The following is a 27,760-nucleotide window of genomic DNA, read 5'->3' as shown; positions in this document are numbered from 1 at the left end:
TTGGGGAGAACTTGACTAAGAATGAATCTGACATAGTAAGAAGCAGAACTAAGAAAAGGAGAGAAGATTCCTAATGAGATGACACTGTTTGAGGACCTGGATCCAGCAATGCCTACATATTTATGCTTGCTGAGCTGACAAATTCAGCCCTCCTACCCACTTTTATTTTCTTTTGAGATAGGGTCTCACACTGTCTCCCAGGTTGGAATTCAGTGGCATGATTTTAGCTCATTGCAGCCCCAAACTCCTGGACTCAAGTGATTCTCCACCATCAGCTCCCCAAGTAGGTCTAAGGTGTGCATCACCACACCCAGCTAATTCTTTTTTTTTTTTTTTTTTTTTTGTAGAAATGGGGTCTTGCTCTGTTGCTCAGTCTGGTCTCAAACTCCTGGCCTCAAGTGATCCTTCTACCTCAGCCTCCCAAGTGCTGGAATTACAGGCCTGAGTTGTCACACCCAGCCAATTTTCCCTCTTTTGATTAAACCAGGCTAATTTGGATTTCTGTTACTTGCAGTCTAAATGGTCTCGACTTTGTCCCCAAGCATAAAATGTGAAATGGCAAATATTCCTAATCCAGGCTTTCATAATTTAATATTTTATCCAAATAGTCTCTGCAGTTCCCTCTTCTTTCCGCTCCCTCCTATTCATCTTACATAAAATTACCCATTATCCTCATGTCATTCCTTGCTTTAACCTTCCCCTTCCCCCACTGTTAAAAATTCCTTATCCTGATTGAGGATCAAGAGTTCCACAATCCTTTCCCAAATTATGTTCCAACCCCCAAACATCTGTTCTACCCAGCAGAGTTTATTTGCTTGTAAACGTGCCCTCCCATCTCCTTTTCTGTTTCTATGCCATTTCATCAGGCTATAATGTTCTCCTCCAATAAAACCATCATGATTTAATCAATAAGTTAATTGATTAATCAACTGCTTCCTATGTGTCATTGGGCCAGGTGCTGAGGCCATCCCCTTCCAGGGGCTCAAGGATTGTGCATATATGTGTATATTTTGTTGGGGGTGGGGAGGAGATGACAGACAAATAATTATTACTTCAACATAAGGAAAAGGTGAGTGACCATGCATCTGAGTTTGCTGGGGCAGTCCTGGTTTAGGTCTGTTGTCCTGGTGTAATTACTAGTAGCATCCTCTTTCACTTTTAAAAGTGTCTCAATTAGGATGATAAATCGTTTGATCAACTTAAGTCTAAGTGCTTTCAGTATGAGGCACTGTGGAAATGCAGAGGATGATGCTTTAAATTTTTTCAGGGAACACAGACAAGTCACAAAGCAGACCATGTCTCTGCCAAGTCTTTAAGAAAGAGTAGAAATTTATCAGCATGACAAGATCAAGGTGGAGAGTACTTTCCAGGAAGACCAAAGAATTGGTGAAACATTGAGAAGACAAGCAGTTGCTGGCAGTGTGATGTGGTTGAAGTGAGACTGCTGTGAGGAAGATGGGAGATGAAGCTAGGCAATCAACAGAGCATGAATAATATACAGCCCTGCAAATCATGCAATGGAAATGCACATGCCAGGGTGAATATGAGGAATAGTTCTATGGAATGGGTGTTGTTTTTCCCAGTTTTACAGATGAACAAAGTAAAGTGAAGAGAAACTAAATGACTTGTCCCAAGGTCACAAAGGTAGTAAGAATTTGTTTGTGCTGTCTGAATTACACTATAATCCCAAATTTCTCAAAGCCTGCTTTGACATTTTATTGACAATAACCATTGAATGCAAAGCACTCAGTCCAAACTATGTATATGGTATGTGGTAATGTATTGCCTTAATGCAAAATTCTTTAATTTCATATGGCATTTTACATTTTCACATATATTGTCTTGTTACATCTTTAGTACTATTTTCTATATGACTTTCTATGGATGCACATCTTGTCTTTAGGTATCTTCCAACAGCACCTGGATCAGTGCTACATGTTTAATATTAAATTTTAGAAGGAATAAAAGAAGGAATGTTTAGTGCTAAAGAAGGAAGAAATGTTTTAATACTAAAGAAGGAAGAAAAGAAGGAAGTAAGGCAGAAAAAAATAGATTGTTTTCATACTAAAACAATGTTTTAATGCTAAAGAAGGAAGAAAAGAAGGAAGGAAGGGAGAAACAAATACATCTCTTGAGTATTTTGTGATAGGTTTTGGTCCATCTAGAAACTGATATTTTGGAATGGCACATAATGACCTGCTAGTCATAACGTTCAAAGATTTTTTTCCCTAAGCCTCATCCTCCCCACACCCACTGTATCCTTTCTTTTCACCTACTCCTTTGAAATCCTCCTCTCTCTTGACTTCCTTGCAGCTATACTTTCTTGGGTTCAGAGTTCCTTTTTGGCAAATCTTTTCTGGTAGCTTTTCCTCTTTTATCTGGGGTTGGTAGGTTTTTACTATAAAGGGCCAGATACTTTATGTTTTGTCAGCCATTTGGTCTCTGTCTCAACTATTCAACTCTTCTCTTGGAGCGCAAGAGCAATTATAAACAATATGTAAATGAAGGATCAAGGCTATGTTGGATTAAAACTGTATTTACAAAAACAGGTGGTGGGAAGGGGCATTTGGTTCATGGGGGCTCCCCCAGAACAGTGGCCTTAGCCTTCTTCCAGCCTCACTGCTTTTTACCTGGCTTAGCAATTCTGTTTTCCTTTGACTTGAAAGATTCTTTTTATGCAGAACTTTCCAAATTATCCATTTCTGGCTCTGATCTTTCTCTTTTATGCTCATTGCTGTGTTCCCTAGTTCTGTCTAGATCACCGTATGTGCTCATCTCTAGGCTCAATGCCCTAGCAGTATTTATTTCTTCTCTGAATTGTTAAATGTAATAAAATAAACATCTCTACCCCCATTCCCCTTTTCAAAATGAATTGAATGTTCATTTTTTTCCCCCAATATGTCCCTTCTTCTTTGATTCTAACAGCATTAATACAGTTTAGGTTTTCTTTTCCTCTTGTTTTAATCAAAATACTTCTGAGAATATGTATTAATTTAAACTCCTCTACCTGCCCTTTAAAGTCCTCCATAATGCTTTACATATCCAGACTTATAATTTTCTCTGATTCCCCAATATTCCAAGATAATTTCTACTTTGGGCCTCATTCATCATCTAATAAGGCTTGGAAACCTGGTGAAAGTCCACGCCTTTGCCAGGCGCTCATCCATAAACATTGCTCTTCCTTAGGTTTTGAACTTCTTACACTATTGGGATATTCTTCTTGTGCTCTCTTTCATTCTGATATTCCCCTGTTCCTTTCAAGATGACTCAGCAATAGTTTAATTCTTTTAACCTGCTCTTTAATTTAGTCCTGATGGGGTTTAGGATGCACTACCCCAAAATATGGCCCCTTGGCATTTGAGAAAATAGCAGAAGCAGGAAGGTTTCTTTGACCTTCTCCTGCCCTTTTCCCCTGAAACAGGCCTTCACAGAATTCTGACTTTCCTCTAAAGTAGATCATTCCAGAGGTGCCCTCTGTATAGCTGGAAGAAAGAAACGTCCCCCTCTCTGAAAACACAGGGACACAGAGAAGAATGTGGGCAATCAGACCTTGCTAAATTCCCCCCAGTTTATGGCCATTAAATTATACTCCCTTTGTCCAATCATACTTCTGCCCCACTGTCCATTCTTCATCACACCTAAAAATAGAAAGGTTTCCCTGTGTCTTCAAGTCTTCCTTTCTGAAGGCTCCCATGTCATGTAAAATTGATATTAAATACATTTGTATGCTTTTTTCTTGTTAATGTCTTTTATTATAGGTGCCTCAGCCATGAACCTTGCAATGGGTGAGGAAAGGTATTCGTTTTTCTTCCCTATAGTCCCTTACCCTTTCCACAAAATATAGGTCTAACTCTCGTCTTTCCCTCTGCCTTCTGGACTAGACATTTGTTTTGTTTTTCTAATATAAAATTCTCCCAGTGTGTCTTTATGGAGTTTTCAGCAGTGAAAGACATGAATGTCAATGAGTTTTCTAGATCTGCCTAAAGTTTCCATTGCTCAAACAAATGTCATCCACTTTGCCTCCCTCAATCAATACTTTTACCTAAGATGTGTTTTCCCATTAGAGCAACATCTAACCCACACCTGGACTCTTGTATGTTCTTCCCATTAATATGAGTCACACTTCTGGTCTCACCCCACTTCTCATTTTCCCTGCACTAACAAAAGAGGAGTGACTCATCAGAGTGTTGAGTTTGGGGAAAGGAAGTAGGTATGGATGTCTTAGCCCAGTTGGCTTTTCTCTTTTGGGGTTTGCCTAACGACAAAGATTTGCATTCTGGCCTGGTCTTAGGTTTATTAGGGTAAGCTCTGCCACTGCAAGGAAGTCTTGTAGTTTTCAGCTCTTTTGGTGGTTTAGGGATTGATAAGTGGGGAGTTGGGGGGTTGGAGCGATAGAGAGATAAGCTTAATTCTAGAAAGCAGTATCAGCAAGCCACATATTTAAAGCAATATTCTCTGATCCAGATTTTACCAGTAAAAATCCTAGTAGTAAAGATGCTATTTTGAATTTCATTTGCCTTCTTTATCAAATGTTTTATAGATTATATAAACAAATGTCTTCTCAATAACACTGAAGGGCTCTTTTCGCTGCATGCATTATTTTAAACTCCTTTCAAGAATTTCAACTTGTTAGTGCTTCAAAAGAAGGGTGGTTTCAGGCAAGAAACTCAACCACCAACCCACCAGGAGACTATTTATTGGTACCAAAGATTTACACATACATGGTACACTAGCACTTGGCTTTCCCAGCCTGCTTAATTTTTACTTTCTACTTTCTACAAGAATGCTGTTAATGACAAGCTCCTGCTGAGACACTAAAGTGGTTTTGGCAGCAATGTTGTAGAAGAGTGTGCCATGAGCTCAGGGACTCTGAATTAACCAGGCACTAATGAGCATCCCTCACCAAAGGGAGGAGGCTGAAAGACTCATTTTCAATCCAGGTATTAGAGAGAAAGTGTAAAAATAGAAATTATAGCATGTAAAATAAGGATTCAAAACCTAAAACACCAGGCCAATAAATTAAAAAGACATGAAGTATCACAAGAAAATTATTTCAAGGAAATACTAAATTTTGATGTCACAGCCTAGTTCACTGTGAAATTAACTAAAATAAAATTAAAATCTAAATAGAAAATTAGTTTAATAACATTGCACTTTGTTGTATAAAAGGCTAATAATATATGTAAATATAAAGACCTATCATTTATTTACAAAACTTTCAATTAATATAACTTTTTTTCACACAGATAATAAACCTGAGCAAACAGGTCTTACTAAGTTTCCCACAGTTTATTGCCATTAGATCATACTTCCTGTGTCCAATAATACTTCCATATAACTGTCCACAACAAATACAGTGTTTTTTCTGTGTTTTTGGATCTTCATTTTGGAAAACTCTTGTGTCATATAAAACTTATATTAAATATACACATTCTTCTCATCAGCACAGGGAATATTCTCCAGGATAGACCATATGTTAGGAGACAAAACAGGTCTCAACAAACTTTTAAAAATGAAAATCATAACAGAGGAATAAAACTAGAAATCAACAACAAAAGAAACTTTTGGAAACTGTACAAATATACATAAAAATTAAACAACATGCTCCTGAATGACCACTGGGTCAAGAAAGAAATTAAAGAGAAAATTTTTTAAAATTCCTAAAACAAATGAAAATTTAAACACAACAAAACCTACAAGACACAACAAAAGCAGTGTTAAGATGTAAGTTTATAGCAATAAGTGCTTACAATAAACAATTGAATGATGCACCTCCAGGAATTAGAAAAACAAGAACACACATAACCCAAAATTAGCTGAAGGAAAGAAATCATAAAGACCAGAGCAGAACGAAATGAAAAAGAGACTTTAAAAATACAAATGACAAATGAAGAAGTTATTTTTTGAAAATATAAACAAAATAAACCAAGGAAAAGATCCAAATGAACAAAATCAGAAATGAAAAAGAAGACATTACAACTGAAACCACAGACAGATAAAGAAGATAATCAGAGATTATTAATTAGAAGACCTGGAGGAAACAGATAAATTCCTGGACACATATAACCTACCAAGATTAATTCAGGAAGGAATAGAAAACCTGAACAGACCAATAACAAGTAACGAGATGAAAGGAGGAATGCAAAGTTTCCCAACAAAGAAAAGTACAAGACCAGATGGTTTCACTGCCAAATTCTGCCAAACTTTCAGAGAAGAACACCAGTTCTCCTCAAACTATTCTAAAAAACTAAAAAGAAGGGAATGTTTCTATTAATGTTTCTAATTAACTCATTCTATGAGGCCAGCATTACCCTGATACCAAAACCAGACAGGAATACAACAAAAAAAGAAAATTCCAGACCAATATCCCTAATCAACATAAATGCAAAAATTGTCAATAAAATGCTAGCAAATCAAATCCAACAGCACATCAAAAAATAATACAACTGCCGGGCGCAGTGGCTCACGCCTGTAATCCCAGCACTTTGAGAGGCCGAGATGGGTGGATCACGAGGTCAGGAGATCAAGACCATCCTGGCTAACAGGGTGAAACCTTGTCTCTACTAAAATACAAAAAAAAAAAAAAAAATTAGCCGCGCGTGGTGGCGGGCGCCTGTAGTCCCAGGTACTCGGGAAGCTGAGGCAGGAGAATGGTGTGAACTCCGTCTCAAAAAAAAAAAACAAAAACAAAAAAAAAAAAATACACCTTCATCAAGTGGGATTTATCCCAGGTATGCAAGGATGGTTTAGCATACATAAATCAATAAACCTGATACATCACATCAACAGAATAAAGAAAAACCATATGATTACCTTAATAGACAAAGAAAAGGGATTTGAAAATTCAGTATCCCTTTGTGATAAAAATTCTCAACAGGCCAGGCATGGAAGCTCATGCCTATAATGCCAAAACTTTAGGAGGCAAAGGTAGGAGGATCACTTGAGGCCAGGCATTCAAGACCAGACTAGGCAACACAGCAGGACCTCAACTGTACAAAACAAAAACAAAAACACAAAACTTAGCTGGGCATACTGATGCATGCCAGTAGTCCTAGCTACATGGGAGGCTGAGTCAGGACAATTACTTGAGCCCAGGAGTTTGAGGTTACAATGAACTATGTGGCAATGCACTCCAGACTGGATGAGACAGTGAGACCCAATCTCTAAATTTTTTTAAAAAAAACTAAACAAACTAGGCATAGAAGGAATGTACCTCAACATAATAAAAGCCATATATGACAAACTTATAGCTAATATTATACTAAAAGGGGAAAAGTTGAAAGTCTTTCCTCTAAGAATTGTAACAAGACAAAGATGCTCACTTTCACCACTCTTATTCAACACAGTACTGGATGGAAGTCCTAGGCAGAGCAAACAGGCAAGAAAAAGACATAAAAGGCAGCCAAATTGGAAAAGAGGAAGTCAAATTGTCCTTCTTTCCTGATGAGATGATCTTATATCTAGAAAAAACTAAAGACTCCAACAAAAAACTCTTAGATATGATTAATAAATTCAGTAGAACTACAAAACATAAAATCAATGTACATAAATTAGTAGCATTTCTGTACATCAATAACGAATTAGTTGAGAAAGAAATCAAAAAGGAAATTCTTTTTATAATAACTACAAAAAATACCTAGGAATAAAATTAACCAAGGAGGTGAAACACCTGTACAAGAAGAACTACAAAATACTGATGAAAGGAATTGAAGAGGACACAAAAAGAATGAAAAAAAAATCCTATGCTTATGAGTCAGAATAAGTAATATTGTCAAAATGACCATACTGCCCAAAGCAATCTATAGATTGAAAGCAATCCCTATCAAAATACTGATGTAATTCTTCAATTAGGAAAAACAATTCTAAAATTCATATGGAACCAAAAAAGAGCCTTAATAACCAAAGCAATTCTGAACAAAAAGTACAAACCTGGAGGCATCACACTACCTGGAAATCTCTTTCAAGGCTATAATAACAAAAACCGCATAGTAGTAATAGAAAAACAGAAACATAAACAAGTGTAACAGATTAGAGAGTCAAAAAATTAATCCACATATTGACAGCCAACTGATTTTCAACAAAGGTGTCAAGAACATGCACTGGGGAAACATGCACCCTCTTTAGAATATGGTGCTGGAAAAATGGGAAATCCATGTGTATGCAGAAGAAGTGAAACTAGACCTCCATCTCTCACCATATACAACAATAAACTCAAGATGGATAAAAGACTTAAACATAAGATCTGAAACTATAAAACTACTAGAAGAAAATAGAGAAAATGCTTCAGGACATTGGTTTAGGCAAAGACTTTATGGCTAAGACCTCAAAATCACAGACAACTAAAACAAAAACAGACAAACAGGACTTAATTGAACTGAAAAGCTTCTATACAGCAAAGAAAACAACAAAATTAAGAGACAACCTGTTGAAGGGGAGAAAATATTTGCATATTATTCATCCAACAAGAAACTAATGTCTAGAGTATATAAGGAACTTGAACAACTCAACAGTAAAAAAAAAAAAAAAATGCCACCAAAAATGGGCAAAGGACATGAACAGACATTTCTCAAAGAAGATATACAAATGGTCAACATATGAAAAATGTTCAACATCACTGATTATCAGAGAAATGTAAATCAGGCCATGAGATATCATCTTACCCCTGTTAGAATGACTATTACCAAAAAGACAAAAAAAATAACAAATGCTGGGAGGATCTGGAGAAAAGGGAACACTTACTTATACACTGTTGCTGGGAATATAAAGTAGTATAAACCACTATGTAAAACAATACGGAGATTTCTCAAAAAACTAAAAATAGAACAACCATATGGGTTTGGTTTTGTTTTGGTTTGGTTTTGCTTTGTTTTGTTTTTGAGATGGGGTCTCATTCTGTTGCCTATGCTACAGTGCAGTGATGTGATCTTGGCTCCCTAAAGCTTTGACCTGCTGGGCTCAAGTGATCCTCCCACCTCAGCCTTCCAAGTAGCCAGGACTACAGGCTCATGCCATTATGCCTGGATAATTTTGTATTATTATTATCATTATTATTATTATTATTAATATTGTAGAGACAAGGTCTTGCTATGTTGCCCAGAATGGTCTCGAATTCTTGGTCTCAAGCAATCCTCCTGCCTCACCCTCTCTAAGTGCTTGGATTATAGTTATGATCCACCATGCCTGGCCAGAACTACCATATGAATCAGCAATCCCACTGCTAGATATCTACCCAAAGGAAAAGAAATCAGTGTATCAATGGCATACCAGCATTTACAAGTTTATTGCAGCACTATTTATAATGGCAAAGATATGGATTCAACCTAAGAGTCCATCAACAAATGAATGGATAAACAAAACATGGTATATATGCAAAATGGAATACTATTGAGCCATAAAAATAATAAAATCATGTCATTTTCTGCAACATGGATGATGGAACTGGTCATTATTTTACATGAAATAAGTTAGGCACAGGAAGACAAATACCATATATTGTCACTCATATGTGGAGGCCATAAAACTTGATCTATTGGAGGTAAAGAATAAACTGATAGAAACCAGAGACTTGGAATAGTGTGTGGGTAAGAGGGTATTGAAGAAAGTTTAGTTACTGGCTACAAACATACAGTTAGAAGAAATAAGTTCTTGCATTCAGCAACAGAGTAGGGTAACTATAGTTAGCAACAATATCGTATATTTCAAAGTAGTTAGAAGAGAGGACTTGAAATGTTCCCAACACATAGAAATGATATAAATGAAGTGATAAATACTCCAGATGATGGACACCCCAAATGCCCTGACTTGATCATTACACATTCTATGCATTAACAAATACTCACATGTACCCCATAAAAATGTAAAATATCATGTATCAATTAAAATGGTAAGAATAGTAAAAAAAGAAATCTTAAATACATTTTTATGCTGTTCTCTTATTAGTCTGTCCTTTGTTATGGAGTTTCAGCCAAGAACCTTGCAATTGGTGAAGAAAAGATAGTACTTTTTCTTCCCTCCGTTCAACAATTATGATGAAGACTGTATGGTATACAAAGCCTAAAATATTTTTTATCTGGTCTTGTATATAAAAAAAATTTGCCAGCCCTGTTCATGAATATTGAAAGAGTGTACATATGTTCCAAATAGCTAATACTAAATAAGGACATTTTCCATCTACTCTGAAACCATATATAAGCATAAGTAGGTGTCAGCTTTTCATAAGTCTTTTTATCACTCAATTTGTCAATCTCTATTAGTCACACTGTTTTAGAAAAGCATGCTAGGCATGGTGGCTCATACCTGAAATCACAGGACTTTGGGAGGTCGAGTAGGGAGGATTGTTCTAGGCCAGGAGTTCAAGACCAGCCTGGGCAACATAGCAAGCTCCCATGTCTACCAAACATTTTCTGAAAATAGCCATGTGAGATGGTATACACCTGTAGACCTAGCTACTTTGGAGGCTGAGGTGCAAGGATTGCTTGAGCCCAATCGTTTGAGGTTGCAGTGATCCTGTGATTGCACCACTACATTCTAGCTTGGATGAGAGTGCAAGACCCTGTCTCAAAAAAAGAATAAAAAGTACTTTATGGTACTTATTATTAGTAGCTGAACTTGTCTACTTTTTATAAGATTTGTCCTTTCCACCTTGCCCTCAGCAATCAATCCCAAAGAATATAAGCTTTATAAAGGCAATTTTTAAATGGTGTAAGTATTTTTTCCAACTTTTATTATAATTTTCTGCCTTGATGATAGTCTCATGCTGTCAGTGGGGTGTTGAACTCCCCCACTATTATTGTGTGGCTGTCTGAACCTTTTCATAGGTCTAGAAGTACTTGTTTTGTGCACCTGGGTGCTCCAATGTTGGGTGTGTATATAGTTAGAATAGTTAAGTATGCTCGTTCAATTGAACTCTTTGTCATTATGTAATGCCCTTCTTTCTTTTTTGCTGTTGTTGATTTAGAGTTTATCTTATCTGATATAAAAATAGTGATCCCTTCTCTCATTTGTTTTCTGTGTGCAAGCTATATCTTTCTCCAACCCTTTACTTTGAGCCTATGGGTATCATTACATGTGAGATGGGTATCTTGGAGACAGCAGAGGATAAGGTCTTGTTTTGTGTGTGTGTGTGTGTGTGTGTGTTTTAATTCAACTTGTCACTCTGTGCATTTTAAGTGGGGGCATTTAGGCCATTTACAGTCAAGGTTAATAATTGACATGTGAGGTTTCGAGCCTATCATGAAATTGTTTGCTGGTTGCTTCATAGTTTCTATTGCGTGGATGCTTTTTCTGTGGGCTATGTATTTACGTGTGTTTTTCTGGGAACAGGTATCTTAATTTTGTTTCCATATTTAGAACTCCTCTAAGAATCTCTTGTAAGGCTGCTCTGGTGGTAATAGATTCCCTTAGTGCTTGCTTGTCTGGGAAAGATTTTATTTCTCCTTTGTTTATGAAGCTTAGTTTGGTGGGATATGAAATTCTTGGTTGGAATTTCTTTTCTTTAAGAATGCTGAAAGCAGGCCCCCAATCTCTACTGACTCACAAGGTTTCTGCTGAGAAGTCTGCTGTTAGCCTGATGGGCTTCTCTTTGTACATGATCTGGCCATTTTTTCTAGCTGCATTAAGATCTTTTTTTTCTTTAGCCTTGATCTTGGATAGTCTTGTGACCATATTACTTAGTGATGCTCGTTTTGAATAGTATTTTGCAGGTGATCTTGAATTATTCCCTCAAGTAAATTTTCCAGGTTGTTTACTTTTTCTCTATCTCTCTCAGGATTCCAATAATTAATGGACTTGGTCACTTTACATAGTACCATATTTCTTAATGACTTTGTTTATTTTCTAAAATTATTTTTTCTTTATTTTTGTCTGAGTGAGTTCAAAAGACCAGTCTTCAAGCTTTGAGATTTTTTCTTCTGATTGTTCTAGTCTATTGATAAAGCTTTCAGTTTTACTTTGAAATTCCTTAAATGAGATTTTCAATTCCAGAATTTCCTGGATTTCTGTAGAAGTTTATTTGTGTTGATTGTCAACCTTGTCTTGGATCTCATTGAGCATCCTTGCAATCCATGTTTCAATTCTTTCTTCTGTCCTTTCTGAGTTTCATTTTGGCCTCAGACCATTGCTGGAGAGCTAGTGCAATCCTTGGGTGTGTCACTATATTTAGATTTTTCATTGTGCCAAAATTCTTGTGCTGTTTCCTTTTCATTTGGAGATGTTGGCATTTCTAATTTTTGTAGTTGTTTTCATGCAGGTAGTATGTTTTCTTTTTCTTTCTTTCCTTAGAATGTTTTTTTTTTTTTCTTTCCCTTTTCCCTTTCTCCTGTTTCTTGGGAGTGTGACTGTAGGGAATGCTGGATTGGGTCTTTTGGCTTTGCTTTTATAGACACATGCACTTCTTTTGGCACATGGAATTCAACCTACAAGCCCATAGATGGCACTTACAGGTAAAAACTGGCTGTGGTCAATGTGGCTGGGTATATAGTTGATCCTTGTTTACTAGCAGAGGCTCTCTGCTGCCTCAGGCAGTGGGCTGATGCGCAGGATGTACAGTGGTCTGAGCTCCCTACTCAGCCCTGGGAGGTGGCAGGGGCCACAAAAGGTGGAGTCAGACCAGGCAGGTCCACCTACAGGTTCCCCGATGTCAGGCACAGGCATCAGTGACAAGGGACAATCCAATAAAGCAGCCCCCAAGTGCCCAGAAGTGTCCCTCAGCTTGGAGCTGAGAAGCCACCTCAGATCCAAGTTCTCTACACAGGTATGGGGATAGCCTAAACTTGTAATCCAGATGCCTGAAGCTCTGCCTGGGAGTGAAGTAGAAAGGCTTCCCTGCACCAGAAGCTGCACAGGAAGGTTGGAAAGTCAGGCTGATCCAGATGAGTGGTGCTCTGAAAGCCTGGAGAGCTGCCTGCACATGGAGCTGAGAGGACCCCCTGCAGCAAGATCTCTGCACAAGAGGGGTGGGGCAACTCATGCTGCTGGACCAAGCAAGCAAGTACTCTGAAAGCCTGGAGATCTGCCTGGGTGTAGAGTAGAGGGTCTCCTTGCACCAGAATCTCTGTACAGAAAGAGTAGACAGTTCAGCCTGCTGATCGAGGTGATCTTGTGCTCTTAATGTATGAAGGCAATTTGACATGGCATGTTTACCATTTTGTTTGCAGTCTAAAACAGGACCTGATACATACTTGATGCTCACTAAATATTAGTTGAATAGAGAATTTACTTATAAAATCACATCAGAGGCCGGGCGCAGTGGCTCACGCCTGTAATCCCAGCACTTTGGGAGGCCGAGGCGGGCGGATCACAAGGTCAGGAGATCGAGACCATCCTGGCTAACACGGTGAACCCCGTCTCTACTAAAATTACAAAAAAATTAGCCAGGCGTAGTGGCGGGCGCCTGTAGTCCCAGCTACTCGGGAGGCTGAGGCAGGAGAATGGCGTGAACCTGGGAGGCAGAGCTTGCAGTGAGCCGAGATCACGCCACTGCACTCTAGCCTGGGCGACAGAGCGAGACTCCGTCTCAAAAAAAATTTTTAAAAATAAATAAATAAAAATAAAATCACATCAGAAATTAACTCAGAAGAATATTACTTCTTATTTCAAAAAAAAATCACCCTCACGAAGTCTCATGTTTTCATTTCAGAATTCATTTAAAAACAATAGACTTTCAGGAAATAATGGCTTTTCTAGCAAGGACCACATAAAACATCAAGTGGTCAATTTACTCAATTTTTCTTTATCTAATTTTTCTCATTTGCAAAATGGTCCTAATAATCCCAGGTCATAAATGAAATAATATATTAAATCGTTTGAGTTGCTTGGGAAAAGATGTTGCAGAAATTCATCATAATAGTATTACTTGTAATATAATGCCCAATCATTTTACATACTAATACTAGCAGCACATTAACTACTAAGGAAGACACGTTTCTACAGTCACATTAGACATTTTCTAAGTTCCATGAAGAGATAGAATATAAAATATTTCAGTCACTGCCAAGCCGGATTAGATTTGATTCAATGCAGGTGAAACATCACAGCAAAATTCAAACTGCCAATCTCCCAAGTTATATGCAGAGATTCTCAAGGAGTCCTAAATATATAGAACTTGAGAATATTTACTTGGTCTACCTTTCATCTTCAAATACACGACAGCTGCTAGGGCAACACCTTCCCAGGCACAAAGATGTCCAAAAGAGAGAACCTCATCTCCCAGGAGACACTGAAATGTACGCTTAGGTGGAAGGGGAGGGTTACTGAGCAGCACACGGACAGACCACTGCATAAAGAGCACAGGAGTAATCAGAGGATAAAAAATGCATCAGACATATTTTCCAGGCATTCAATATAAAAAAAAAATGAATATAACATAAGTTAAGAACCTACTATGTGCCAGGTAATGCACTGAGTACTTTATGTTTATTTACCCTTTAAAGCTCAGAATGAATTAATAAGGTCAATATTAGTACCCCATTTAGAAATGAGAAAATGAGAGTTTAGAGAGATCAATGAATAAAACAGAATTGTCATGGAAATTGAGTAGGTTGCAATCATTAAACAAATACTTTTTTTTTTTTTTTTTTTTTTTTTTTTTTTTTTTTGAGACGGAGTCTCGCTCTGTCCCCCAGGCTGGAGTGCAGTGGCCGGATCTCAGCTCACTGCAAGCTCCGCCTCCCGGGTTCCCGCCATTCTCCTGCCTCAGCCTCCCGAGTAGCTGGGACTACAGGCGCCCGCCACCTCGCCTGGCTAGTTTTTTGTGTTTTTTTAGTAGAGACGGGGTTTCACCGTGTTAGCCAGGATGGTCTCGATCTCCTGACCTCGTAATCTGCCCGTCTCGGCCTCCCAAAGTGCTGGGATTACAGGCTTGAGCTACCGCGCCCGGACAACAAATACTTTTTTAAAGCATGTTCTATGCTGTCATTACCAGTCTACAGTGTCATGAACCAGGCCAGGCACGGGGGATAAAATGATGAGCTATCCCTGACCTCCTAAAACTCATAGTGGCTGAAATAGACATTAAATACCAATTATGTCAAATAACATTTCACTTAAAATTGTGACAAAAAGAAGTAAAGGGGGACCTCACCCAGCCAGGATAATCAGGGATGACTTCCCAGGAAATAATATTTATGCTAAAAGGTGACTCACAGATGCCAGGTAAATAGAGACAAGAAAGGGTCTAGGCAGAAAAAATAAATAAATAAAAACAACATTTCAAAGACTCTGTAGCAGGAAAGAACTTGGCATCTGGGACAATTGAAAAGTCACTGGTGTTAGAGCAGCTGCCCCTTTCTTCAAGTGACTTCTGCGGGGAGATTGCTATTATAAATATACAAATCTGTGATGCACAACCTAAACCAGAGAGTGCAAGACTCTGTGTTGGAGCACACTATGCTGGGGTGAGTAGGATGAGATGAGCTGCACAAGCTGGCCACATCTAGAGCATGCAGGGGATTGTTGGTGTTGCAAGGATTAGGGTTCTTACTCTAAAAGCATTGGGTAGCCGCTATCAGTTTTTAGCAAGCAAGTAACATAATCAGTTCTGTATGTGAATAAGATTATGCTCGCTGACCACTATGAATGTACTGGTAAAATGGTTTATAATAATTCTTAAGTAAATTGTCTTTTTATAAGCTTATAATACGTTACGAGGACAAGCCACATACTCAAATTCTTTTGCCTTCTATAGCAGCAGATACCTTATTTGGTATCCCTGCTACTAAGAAAGTTGCCCAAGAATCAGCAGCAGCAGGAGCAGCATCACCTGGGAGTTTGTTAGAGAAACACATAATCTCAGGCCCCACCCATGACCTACTGAATCAGAATCTGCAGTTTTAACGAGATCCCCAGGTAATATGTTTGCACTTTAAAGACAAGAAGCCTTATTTTACATAATCCATATCCCACCACCTCCCCTAGAAGCACCACCCCCACCTCACCCTCATGAAGTCTCAAAAGAACCTAAATGGTAATTCTTTCTGGGACCAATAATTTTATGGAGCCCGCTGACACCTGTAAACTAGTTCATTAGCATTCTTAGATAGGATCTTTGGATGGGATGCCATATGGTGACACACAAATATGGTTCTATTGTTCTTAGTAAAGAAAGTGACAAAAAAAAAAAGATTGAACGAGTCAGAGTTCTGTAGTACAGACATCATTACTAGCAAAAGCAACCTATGACATCATGGTTAGGCGGGCTAACAATGGGTTATTTTAGGTCACCTCCTTCAAGGCAGTTATTAAATTGCACTTTGGTGACACTTATAAAACAAAACACAGGGCTGGGCATCTGTAATCCCAGCACTTTGGGAAGCTAAGGTGGGAGGACTGCTTGAGGCCAGGAGTTTGAGACCAGCCTGGGCAACATAGCAAGACCCCATTTCTAATAATAAAGAACTAAAAAAAAAAAAAATGATAACAGCAAATACACACACATACACACACACCATACACAACAAAACACCAATCTGCTGCCAAAAATGCCAAATATTACCTGAAAGACCAAGAAAATATTAACTATATGGTAAGATAATTTTGAGTTGATTCATTCTTTAAGGCAACAGTTACTTGCTAGTGGTAGTAGCCGTTTAGCCAGAGTTTTCTCTAGATCTTTTTCTTCGTTAACTTTAGGCACTTTGTCATGAGGTTAAAAAGTACAAAAGGTACAATGAAAATTATCTACTACTGAGGTTTCTGATAGTTCCCATGAATTGTGCAATATTGCTATTTGGTAAATGTTCTGTGGTGCTGCGTGGATGCCGTGTACTGTGGTGAATGGAAACAGAATTTGAAAGCCAGCTGCCTAGATCAAATCCTTCTTTGCCACTTACTAGTTGTGCCACTTGGATTTCTCTGTGTTTCCGTTTCCTCATCTCTAAAAGGGAAATGACAATCATACCACACAGAGCTGTTATGAGGTTTCAATAAGTAAACACATTTAAACTACTTAGAAACAATATCTGGAACATGTTAATAGTATGCATTTACTAGTTTGCTGTTGTTACTATATTACAAATTAATATTATCAGAAGTCAAGAAGTTTTACTGGCAATTATTCTTGGGGCAATAGGCAAAGGAAAGAATGTTAGTCACACTTCATTCAAATGTCACTAGCAGGAAAGGTTACCTGCTAACAATTGGGAAATTGCCAAATATTTGTTCCTTTGATGACACATGTAAGAAACCTGTAAGACCTTGTGGCCTCAGCAAGATAATTGCCAGAACAATTGCCTTGGGTGTTAAAAGTCAATAATTCAAAATAGTGTCTCACAATTTTAAAATCTTCTGTGATAATTTGTAGTTGAGACTTTCTTCCCTGCAGATTTAAAATGACCTAACTTAAAACCAACAAACATTACCTTCTCCTGCCAACTGAACTGTACTCAGAGTGTTAAAAGTCACCTACCATGTGAAATCAGTTTACTTTTATTAAGTTTTAGCAATGTAATCATTCCTTCAAAATGCTACATATTTTATACAAAGAGGATTGTTTTACATGGCAAAGACATAATTCCACTTCCTAAAAGTTTGCAGCCTATGAGGCATATATTATAAATCCTTACCATTCACTTATTTAATTTTGTTATTTTCTGATGCTCAGTGAAGTTGCATCTCAGATTCCAAAAGAGCCATTTCCTATAGGCTTTGTCGATTCTTTTGAAACATATATAAATTCTGAGAAATAATTTCCACAGAACAAAACAAAAAGCTACAGACATCACTTTCACAATGAGATGAATCCCATATGCTTTAATCTTTATAGTATGTGGTTATTGTCTCAGTGCATTTTCTGCTGCTATAACACAATACCACAGACTGGGTAATTTAACAAGAACACAAGTTTATTTGGCTCACAGTTTTGGAGGCTGGGAAGTCCAAGAGCATGGCGCCAGCATCTAATGAGGGTCATCTCATGGTGATAGGGTGGAAGGCAGAAGCCAGTGTACAAGATACAGGGAAGTGGGCTGAACTCATCCTTTTTATTAGGAATCCCCTTGAGCAATGACTGAACCATTCCCATGATAATAGTATTAATTCATTCATGAAGGCAGAGTCCTCATGCCCTACCAACTCTTAATGGTTCCACCTCTCAACACTGTTACAATGGCAATTAAATTTCAACATGAGTTTTGAAGGAGACATTCAAACCATAGCAGTAGTTTATCAAGAAAAACTCTGTGCCTAACAATGGTTGAAATAATTTATGCTTCCACCAACAGTGTAAAATTGCTCCTTTTTCTCCACAACCTTTCTAGCTTCTGTTATTTTCTGACTTTTTAATGATAGCCATTCTGACTGGTGTGAGATAGTATCTCATTGTGGTTTTGATTCACATTTCTCTAATGATCAATGATGTTGAGCATTTTTTTCATATAACTGTTGGCTGCATGTATATCTTCTTTTGAGAAGTACCTGTTCATGTCCTTTGCCCACTTGTTAATCTGGTTAGTTGTTTTTTCATTGTAAATTTGTTTAAGTTCATTATAGATGCTGGATATTAGTCCTTTGTCCAATGCATAGTTTGCAAAATTTTTTCCCATTCTGTAGGTTGTCTGTTTAGTCTGTTGATAGCTTCTTTTGCTGTGCAGAAGCTCTTTAGTTTAATTAGACTCCATGTGTCAATTTTTGCTTTTGTTGCAATTGCCTTTGGCATCTTCATCATGACCTCTCTGCCCATACCTATGTCCTGAATGGTATTGCCTAGGTTTTCTTCTAGTGTTTTTATGGTTTTGGGTTTTACATTTAAGTCTTTAATCTATTTTAAGTTGATTTCTGTATATAGTGTAAGGAAGGGGTCTAGTTTCAATTTTCTGCATATGGCTAACCAGTTCTCCCAGAACCATTTGTTAAATAGGGAATCCTTTCTCCATTGCTTTTATAAGGTTTGTCAAAGTTCAGATAGTTGTAGGTGTGCGGTCTTATTTCTGGGTTCTCTGTTCTGTTCCACTGGTTTGCATGTCTGTTCTTATAACAGTACCATGCTGTTTTAGTTACTATAGCCCTGTAGTATAGTTTGAAGTCTGGTAGCATGATGCCTCCAGCTTTGTTCTTTTTGCTTAGGATTGCCTTAGCTACCCAGGCTCTTTTTTTGGTTCCATATGAATTAAAATAGTTTTTTTCTAGCTCTGTGAAGAATATCAGTGGTACCTTAATGGGAATAGCATTGTATCTATAAATTTATTTGGGCAGTGTGTCCATTTTCATGATACTGATTCTTCCTTTCTATGAGCATGAAATATTTTTCCATTTGTCTGTGTCACATGTGATTTCATTGAGCAGTGGTTTGTAGTTCTTCTTGTAAAGGTCCTTCACTTCCATTATTAGCTGTATTCCTAGATATTTTATTCATTTTGTGGCAGTTGTGAATGGAAGCATTCTTGATTTGGCTCTTGGCTTGACTGTTGGTGTATAGAAATACTAGCAATTTTTACACACTAATTTTGTATCCTAAGACTTTGCCGAAGTTGCTTATTAGCTTAAGTGAAAAACACACTATTTATTTTAAAAACTCCCCCATAAAAAGCTGAAAATTATGTTGCTTGAAATATATAATTTGGAGTATTTTACTCTAAGATTTTGCTTTGCTAATATTTCCTAAAATAATCAAGCCTCTAAATTACAAAATGGTACTCTGAAATATCATGAGACTTTTAATCAAATAATAAAATATCTTTTAAAATATTACAAATTAATTTTTGTGTGCATAATAATTTCTATATTAGTATAATTAACAAGATTCCATGAATATATGGTTTCTAATTTAAAGTGACAAGAATTCTATTGGAGATTAAGAACTAGGTCAATCAATTGATTAGCAAATTCAGTAACTTTATCCTTATGGTATTTGAAGTAGCTAGTAAAATTCAGTACAAGACAATACCACAGCAGCCATGTAGTCTAATAGTCTTTGTTTAAAATGATGGGTTTTTGAGCAGGTTGGGTAAATACACTGCTGTACTCCATAAGAACCAGAACTAAAAGTAAAGTACAATATGATACCTTTGATAACTCCAAGCTTCTTTAAAGCAACATCATTTTATACATATCAGAAGATGGACATAATTATTTTTGATAAGTAATTGTAGGATTCACTTGTAAGAGAACATGGTTAAATATTCATAACTATAATTGTACTTCCTGTAGTTAGTGGCTATCTCAACATAGTCAAAAGGTTTATCTCAATTGATTTTACAATCTATTCTCCATAACTCTATCAGTAGGAGACCATTTCTCTTACAGGACCATGCCTGTGAGTTTCAAAGATTACATGAGAGTAACTCTCCGCTTTGTTAGATATTATCCTTGTCACGTAGCTGCTAGGTCTGACAAGCACTTAGACTATAAAGTTTAAGGGAAGTGCCATGTTTTCTATTCTAATTGATCACTGATTGGCCAAACACTGTTTACTGGACTGTTTATGTAAAAGCACTGTGCCAGCTTAAGGAGGAATATAAAAATCTACAGTACAGCCTTGCCTACCTAGCTGGAAAGGCCAGTTAAATGCATGTGTACCAAGATGTCCTGGTTGATCCAACCTGAGAGTGGACAGAACAATTCTTCCCAATACCACACTATTTGGCTTCAGGGTTTAATTTGCAAGAGTATTTGTATTGGAAGAGCAGGGGACAGAAAGCTCTGGCTGGGTACAAAATCTAGATCTACTCAATATTTATCAGATATGTGTATCAGTGGGTAAGTAATAATTATCTTCAATGCCAATGTCCTTATGTTTAACATGAGACTAACAATAGTATATATTTTATAAGATTACAGAGAGAATCAAATTAGATAACACATATAAAATGCTTAGCATAGTGCCTGATAACTAATAAGTGAACAAAAAATGTTGGTTACTTGAGGAAGTAGATTCCCTAGTGTGAGTTTTCTCTTTAGGAGAGTGGTTAAGCCTGAAGCTAAATAAATTGTTTTCAGATAAACTTTGTGAGATTTGACTTCCAAACAGTACGGCTTGGGAGCTAAGGAAATAAAATCAGATTCCGGGCTTGGGAGGGAGGAAGCTTTGCCTTTCTTCTTGGAATACAGTGAGGTCTGGGGAGTTGTGATGACCTTTGGCACCACATGGCTTTAGAGTTTGGAGAGCACCAGGAGAGAAGCAATATTCTCACAAGAGACACCGCTCCTAAGTGCCTTTTGGGAACCAAACATCAAGGTGGATGGGAGAGAATACAGGGCACCGGTCCTGAGCAGATGTGAGATAACAAAAATTACCAGAAATGACTGGAGCTATTTACACAAGGAAAGGCTATGAACCTCATTTGTATACTAACAGGCTGGTGGGGCCTAATGACATTAGCCTCATTCATATATAAACACAATAAAAATACAAGGCAGTGCATGCTAAGGGCAAATAAAGTAGCCAAGATGAAAGTTCAGTATGAAGTTCAGGGGAGGAAGAGATCAGTGTAAGATGGAGCATTCAAAGCTCTGAAACATCAGCTGGCCTTTGCAGACTGGTGGAAGCTAAGTAGTTTACAGCAAGTCTTTAGGTAGGAAAGACAGGTGAGCCCAGGTGTGGAGTGAACGCATGCTTGGGGCTTTGGGGACAACAACTGTTACAGGAGTAAGTGGGTAGTGTGTGCAAGGAAATAGTGGGGAAAAGGTTAGAAAACTATTCTGGATCATATTTGAATGGTGAAGGGACTTGGGTCCTGCAGGTGATAGGGAATTAGAGAAGAAAGATTTTGATTTGGGAAACCTACAATGAAACTAGTAATTGATAAAGTAATCAGGCTTCACTTGTGGTATGGAATAGGATAGATGCACAGGAGTATGTGAAAATGGTGAAAAGCTCTTCCTAGATGAAGTGGGACTACAATGAGATGTAATATTATACTGACATAACATTACTTACCATTTTCTTAAAAAGCATTTACAGAGGAAAAAAAGAAACTAATTAAGAGAAGCATGGTCTTATATTACTCCTCAATTTCCATTCAGAATTTTCTGGTGATTACTACTCTATGCTCCAACGGATATAGCTGTAGGCCACAACTTGCTTGTTTGTAAGTTGCACAAGCACTCTTCATGATACACTGAAATTCCCAGTGTTAATCTAATACTCTCTCTCTCTCTCTCTCTCTCTCTCTCTCTCTCTCTCTAGGTCTAATTCAGATCGTGCTTTGGAAATATAACTGCACTCCTACAATTTTTTTAGGCATTTCAAACCCTGCATATTGATACATTTCTATATAATGGTAGTTGTGATAGAACAGTGTCATATAAAAATATAGTTTTCTCTCATTCAGAGTCCTTGAAATAAATTCTTTCAAATAGGTTGGTAAAGCGATTTAATGCTTTTGCTTGCTGCTAACCCAACTGAATGTTGATACATGCCACTGGTTTACATCCTTCTTCTAATGTTTGCCTAGGAAAAAAACTGTTATTCAACTAGAGCAATGACTAGGTTTTTCGAGGACATTCTTATAACTACACATACTCACTTGAGCTCTTCAGCAAGATTCTCAGTAAAAGTCCATCATGATGCAGAAGGGTTTCCAGAAGCAAGTTCCAGTTACAACCTGGCTGGGATAAGAGCAGTTTCAATTGACCCTCAGCTTTCAGTCCTCCAGCTGATGGAGTCCTTTCAAAATGCAAGATAAAGATGGAGTAATGAAGTTAATTTATCTATGAAATTAATAGCCTTAAAGTACAGATGTAATGCTAGCTCCTTTAAATGTCAATTCCTCCCAGATTACTCTGAAAATGCTTTCATGCTTACTTACTTTAGGGTTGCCTGGGGAAGGAATTACATTTAATCTCAACTAGCTAAAAGCAAATTAACATTTGGTACCCTGCCAAATTTAAAACTGATACAAAATACCCATGCCTATATTTCATGGAACTATGTCTGTTTTTGTTTCGTGGAGGGAAGAAAAACTATTTATGCATTTTTTGGAATGCATTCATTTGTGTATTCACCAAACATATGAATGCCTACTATGTGCTATTAACTCCTTTCATTATTAATTGAGAGAAGTTCTGATGGGTTTCGCTAGTTTGTAATTTGCTATATACTGTGCTATATACTGTGCTATATACTGTGCTATATAGTGTGCTATATACTGTGCTATATACTGTGCTATATACTGTGCTATATAGTGTGATTGCAGATGAAAAAAAAATTCAAAGCTTCTGTCAAGGATCAACTGTAATCTAATTATTTAACATGTAAAGCCTTACATCAACATTCAATTATCAGAATTGCTGCTGTTACACTGTTACCTACTTGTGTAATCATTTCATCAAAGGGAAAGAATTCCAAGGCAGATATGCTTCTGCTTGAAAAATTATCATCAATGTTGAACAGAAAACAGAAATCAGGTCTCTCACATCACCACTTTCATTTACCAATGAATCAGCAGGAGAGCAAAGGAACTGATAACATTATTTACTTTTCCCTTCTAAAATCTAGAAATCTAAAATTTAGATTGGCTAACAGTCAAAAAATGGGACATCAACTTACAAGGAGAACAACAACAAAAAAGGCAGGAAATAGTTAAACTCAATCTGGTGACAGCCTTAAGGACATGGGAATAGGGCGGCATGGGGAAGGGAAGGTGGACTGAGCAATCTAGAGGTGAGAATGGGAGCATCATATGCTTCAGGGTGGAAAGTAATTCAGGGCAAAGGGTATCACTGAGAGAGGCAATTGGCAGCACTATCATTAGCAGATGCAATTTACTGTGTTTTAAGCCATCCAGTTATCAACACAGTCTAGACCAGTGGTTTTCAAAGCTTGGGCCCCAAACAAGCAGCATCCACATCACCTGAGAACTTGTTTAAAATCCTAATTCTCCAGCCTCATCTCATCAGAAATTCTGGGGTGGGGAGTGGGGGCGGGGAGCAGGGGACAGGGCAGAAATCTGTGTTTCGACAATCTTTCTCCAGGAGATTCTGTTGCATGCATGGTAAGGCTTGATGCATGTAGGCAGTGCTTTCTGAAGCACAGGCAGTAGGGTTAGGACCAGTTAGCATCCTCTTTCCTGCCTCTGCCTTTGCGCAGGTCCACCTTGGCTGCACCCACAATGAGCTAAATGTTTGTGCTCCCTCTCCTCAAAATTCATATGTTGAAACTCTAATCCCAACGTATCTGGTGATGGGGGCTTTGGGAGATAACTGGGTTCATGAAAGTGGAGACCCCATGAATGGGATTACAGTCCTTCTAAAAGAGGCTAGAGAGTTAGCCTGACCTCTTTCTGCGTAAGGATACAACAAGTTCACTATGGGAAACCTGGAAGAAGGTCTTCACTAGTATGCAACTGTGCTGTATCTCATCTTAGACTTTCACCCTCCAGAACCATGAGAAATAAATGTGTGTTAAGCCACCCAGTCTATGATATATTTGTTATAGCAGCCAGAGCTAAGATACCATCCGTGCAATAATTCCCTATAACCTTTTATCTTTATCTTAATCCTACTCTTCCTTTAATTTGCCACAAAAAATTCACTATCCCAGTGAAGTCTTCACTAGAAATTTATCTTCACAGTGGCAAGCTTACACATTTTAGCACTTTATTATTTCATCAACTAAAGTTTTATCTGTTCAATTCACCCAGATTCAAACTTTGTGAAGACACTTGCTTTATATCCAAAAGCTTCTACTAGTGAACTAAGCACATTTAAAGGCTTTCTAAATGTTAAGTGATTGATTTTTCTGCTCATAAATGAGTAGGCAAACTTATAGAAAAAAAATGATGAGGACGCGTTGCCAAAACGCTGGCTGAAACAAAAGTGAGAAGATTCAAAGACACAAAATGAAAAAGTCCCGGATCACCTCCCCCTTGGCTTGGAATGGTGTTTGGAACATCTCATAACCTTATGACACACAAAATCCATCAGCTTGTGCTTAAATTTTGGGCCAACTCAGGTTTCCCATGTAAAACTCTGATAACATGTCTCAAATTGGAATAACTCCTTAGACAATTGGTGGGGCACTGTTAGCTAGGAAACCTCCCTCCTTGGGTGAGTGGTAAAGAGAGAAGAAGGGTGTTACTAAACTCAAGGGCCAGAGGAATCAAGTCTATCAGTTCTGAACATCCCAGGAGTTCTGAATTATTTTGCAGATTAGTCTGGGTCTGACTTCTGCAGTAGTTCCAAATGTGGTGCCAAAGGAAGAATTCACTAGCTGAGCCTTTGGACTAAAAATCTAAAACAGATCCTCACAATGGCTGTCCCTAGTTCCATCCTAAACCCTAAACACTGACTTCTAGATGCTCCTTTGGGGTTCAATGGATGAAAAATGCTACTTGGTAGTAAGTTGTATATTAACATTGACTTGGGTTTTGAACATTTCCTACCTGTATGTTATGCTTGAGTTGAGTGCTAACTTAAGGCATTTAATGAACTGAAAGATCCCATTTGGCTGGAGTGTAGAAAGGAAAGGGAATCTTTGAGAGCTAGTCTGAAGAAGGAGCCGAGAGCTAGATTGTGGAGGGCCTTACTATCCCAAGGTGTGGATTTTAGGCCCATTGGAAAGTTTAAGGCAGAGGAGTTTCCTGATCTGGTTGCAGTGTGGTGAATGGATTGGACATGGTTAGTGTTTTCCTTAGCCCTTCAGTCATGGAATAAAATCATTTGAATGTCACTTTATACCACTGTATCTGAATACCTGGTTATAAATAAAATCTCTCATTTACCAGATGGAAAGCTGTTTGTTGACATGTACCTCAATTCTTGGATCTTTCAACTTATCACAGATTTTTAAATGTACAGTAGAATGACTCACTATGAGGAAAAATAAAATAGTACAAACATTCTTCAATCACCAAGCTCTGAGTAATAAATGCATTGAGGAATCTGTGTTGGGCATATGGAGAAGCATATGTTCCCTCAGCCTTTGAGCTGGTGGAGCTGTGAAAGTGAGATTAGCCTTACAAAAAATGACAGAAAGGGAAATTTTATATATATACACACACACACACACACATACACACACACACACACACACGTATGTATGTATCAAATATGTACATGTTGAATTCCACCATAATACAAAGAGGGGAAAATGTTATAAATCCCATAGAACTCATAAATCTTGTATTAGGAGACAGGATGAATTTATGACGGGGTTGTACTCAGCTGATACTCCAATAAGTGCTGTATTTCTGGGGCACAAACTGGTCTAAAGAATTTTTAAATTCCAAGTAGTAATGGGGTCCAAGCATTACTGGTTTATGAAACTATCAAACTATTTTTATAAAATCATTGTGAAAAATCTTAGCTACATTCAGGTATGTTTATGAAAATTCATCAGTTAGTTCCCAAACTTTCTTCAAGTTTTTGGTATGTACTCATGCTGCAATAGAATGTTTAAACAAAATCTTAGCTGTATCAGTCATACTGTCCTAATTTCCAACTTGATGTGAGGTAAGGCTCGGGCCAAGAGAAGGCTCTGCAGTAGGTTCAGACTAGGATATGAGGTTGCTCAGGCCACATGACCATGGGGTACATTGTTCCTACCATTTATATATCATGCAGAAGCTGCAAGACTAGCAGAAAATTGGAATGGACTCCAAAATTCATAGCTTGGGAATGACATTCAGTGGTGCTAGAACACTGTCCCTCAAGACTTGATACTTACTTTTAGCCAACAGCCATTATATGGCACTGTGTCCCCAACAGACAAACTACATAGGTCTGAGAGACAAGGGGTGAAAGTAGGAGCAGCCCCTCCCACCAAAGATTCTGATAATCCACTTGACAAATTTGTGCTTCCTATCCCAATAACTATAAGCTCTGGAGGAGCAGAGGTTCTGGTTTCCATGGTGGGGTGGGATGGGGTATACACACCTCTACAAGGGGACCATTTAGCATCCCACTAAACCTAAAGTTATAGCTGCCATCTGGTCATTTTTGGCTCCCCATGCCAGCAGTCTATCAGGCAAAGAAAGGAGTTACTATGCTGGTCAGGGTGATTAACCCTATTTATCATGAGGAGCTGGGCTTGCTACTGCATAAAGGGAGCAGGGAGGAGTATCTGTAACTCTAGGGATTCACCAGGGCATCTCTCAATGCTTTCATGACTGACAACTATCATATTCAGAAGACTTCAGTAACCAAGTCTGATAAGGGAATGGCAACCAGGAGTTCAGCACCTCAGGGATAAAGGTCTCAGTGACCCCACTGGGCAAATAACGTAAATCAGCAGAGATGATGGCCAATGATGAGGGGAAGATGGAATAGGTGGTAGAAGAATCTAATAATAAATATCACTTGCAGATTCAGAAATATCTGCAGCAGGGGGTACTGTATCCTGTCCTACTAAGTCCATTGTCATCAAGCTTAAATACATAAATAAATTGTAACCAGCAATGAACCTGAAGAATCAATGATAGAATTCAGGGAACCTAACATAGGGAATAAGTAGATCTCAGTGGTATAAAGGGTAGGGCCATAGAAGACATTGTCAATGATCCCATGTATTAGTCCGTTTTCACACTGCTCTAAAGAACTACCTGAGACTGGGTAAATTATAAAGAGGTTTAATTGACTCAGAGTTCCCATGGCTGGGGAGGCCTCAGGAAACTTAAAATCATGGCAAAAGGCGAAGGGAAAGCAAGGTACATCTTACATGGCAGCAGGAGAGAGAGAGCAAGGGGAGAACTGCCAAACACTTTTAAACCATCAGATCTTGTGAGAACTCACTACCACGAGAACAGCGTCGGGGAAACTGCCACCATGATCCAATCACGTCTCACCAGGTCCCTCCCTTGACATGTGGGGATTACAATTCAAGATGAGATTT

At 38.0% G+C, this 27,760-nt stretch overlaps 1 protein-coding gene across 8 annotated transcripts in view; it reads right to left on the bottom strand.

The window, feature by feature from the left end:
• Positions 1-27,760, bottom strand: part of KIAA0825 (KIAA0825 ortholog) — a 495,887-nt gene that overhangs the window by 300,722 nt on the left and 167,405 nt on the right. For all 8 annotated transcript variants that reach the window (XR_012092698.1, XM_073014582.1, XM_073014579.1 and 5 more), the window contains one exon: positions 22,458-22,597. Coding sequence is in view for 7 of the 8 variants with exons in the window: in XM_073014582.1 (XP_072870683.1) it covers positions 22,458-22,597 (140 nt within the window). In the remaining variant the exon portion in view is untranslated. The remainder of the gene's footprint in view (positions 1-22,457; positions 22,598-27,760) is intronic.

Source organism: Chlorocebus sabaeus, chromosome 4 (genome assembly GCF_047675955.1).
Source record: "Chlorocebus sabaeus isolate Y175 chromosome 4, mChlSab1.0.hap1, whole genome shotgun sequence".
Lineage (NCBI taxonomy): Eukaryota > Metazoa > Chordata > Mammalia > Primates > Cercopithecidae > Chlorocebus > Chlorocebus sabaeus.
The sequence above is the reverse complement of the archived record's forward strand: the minus strand, read 5'-3'. Positions and strand labels throughout refer to the sequence as shown.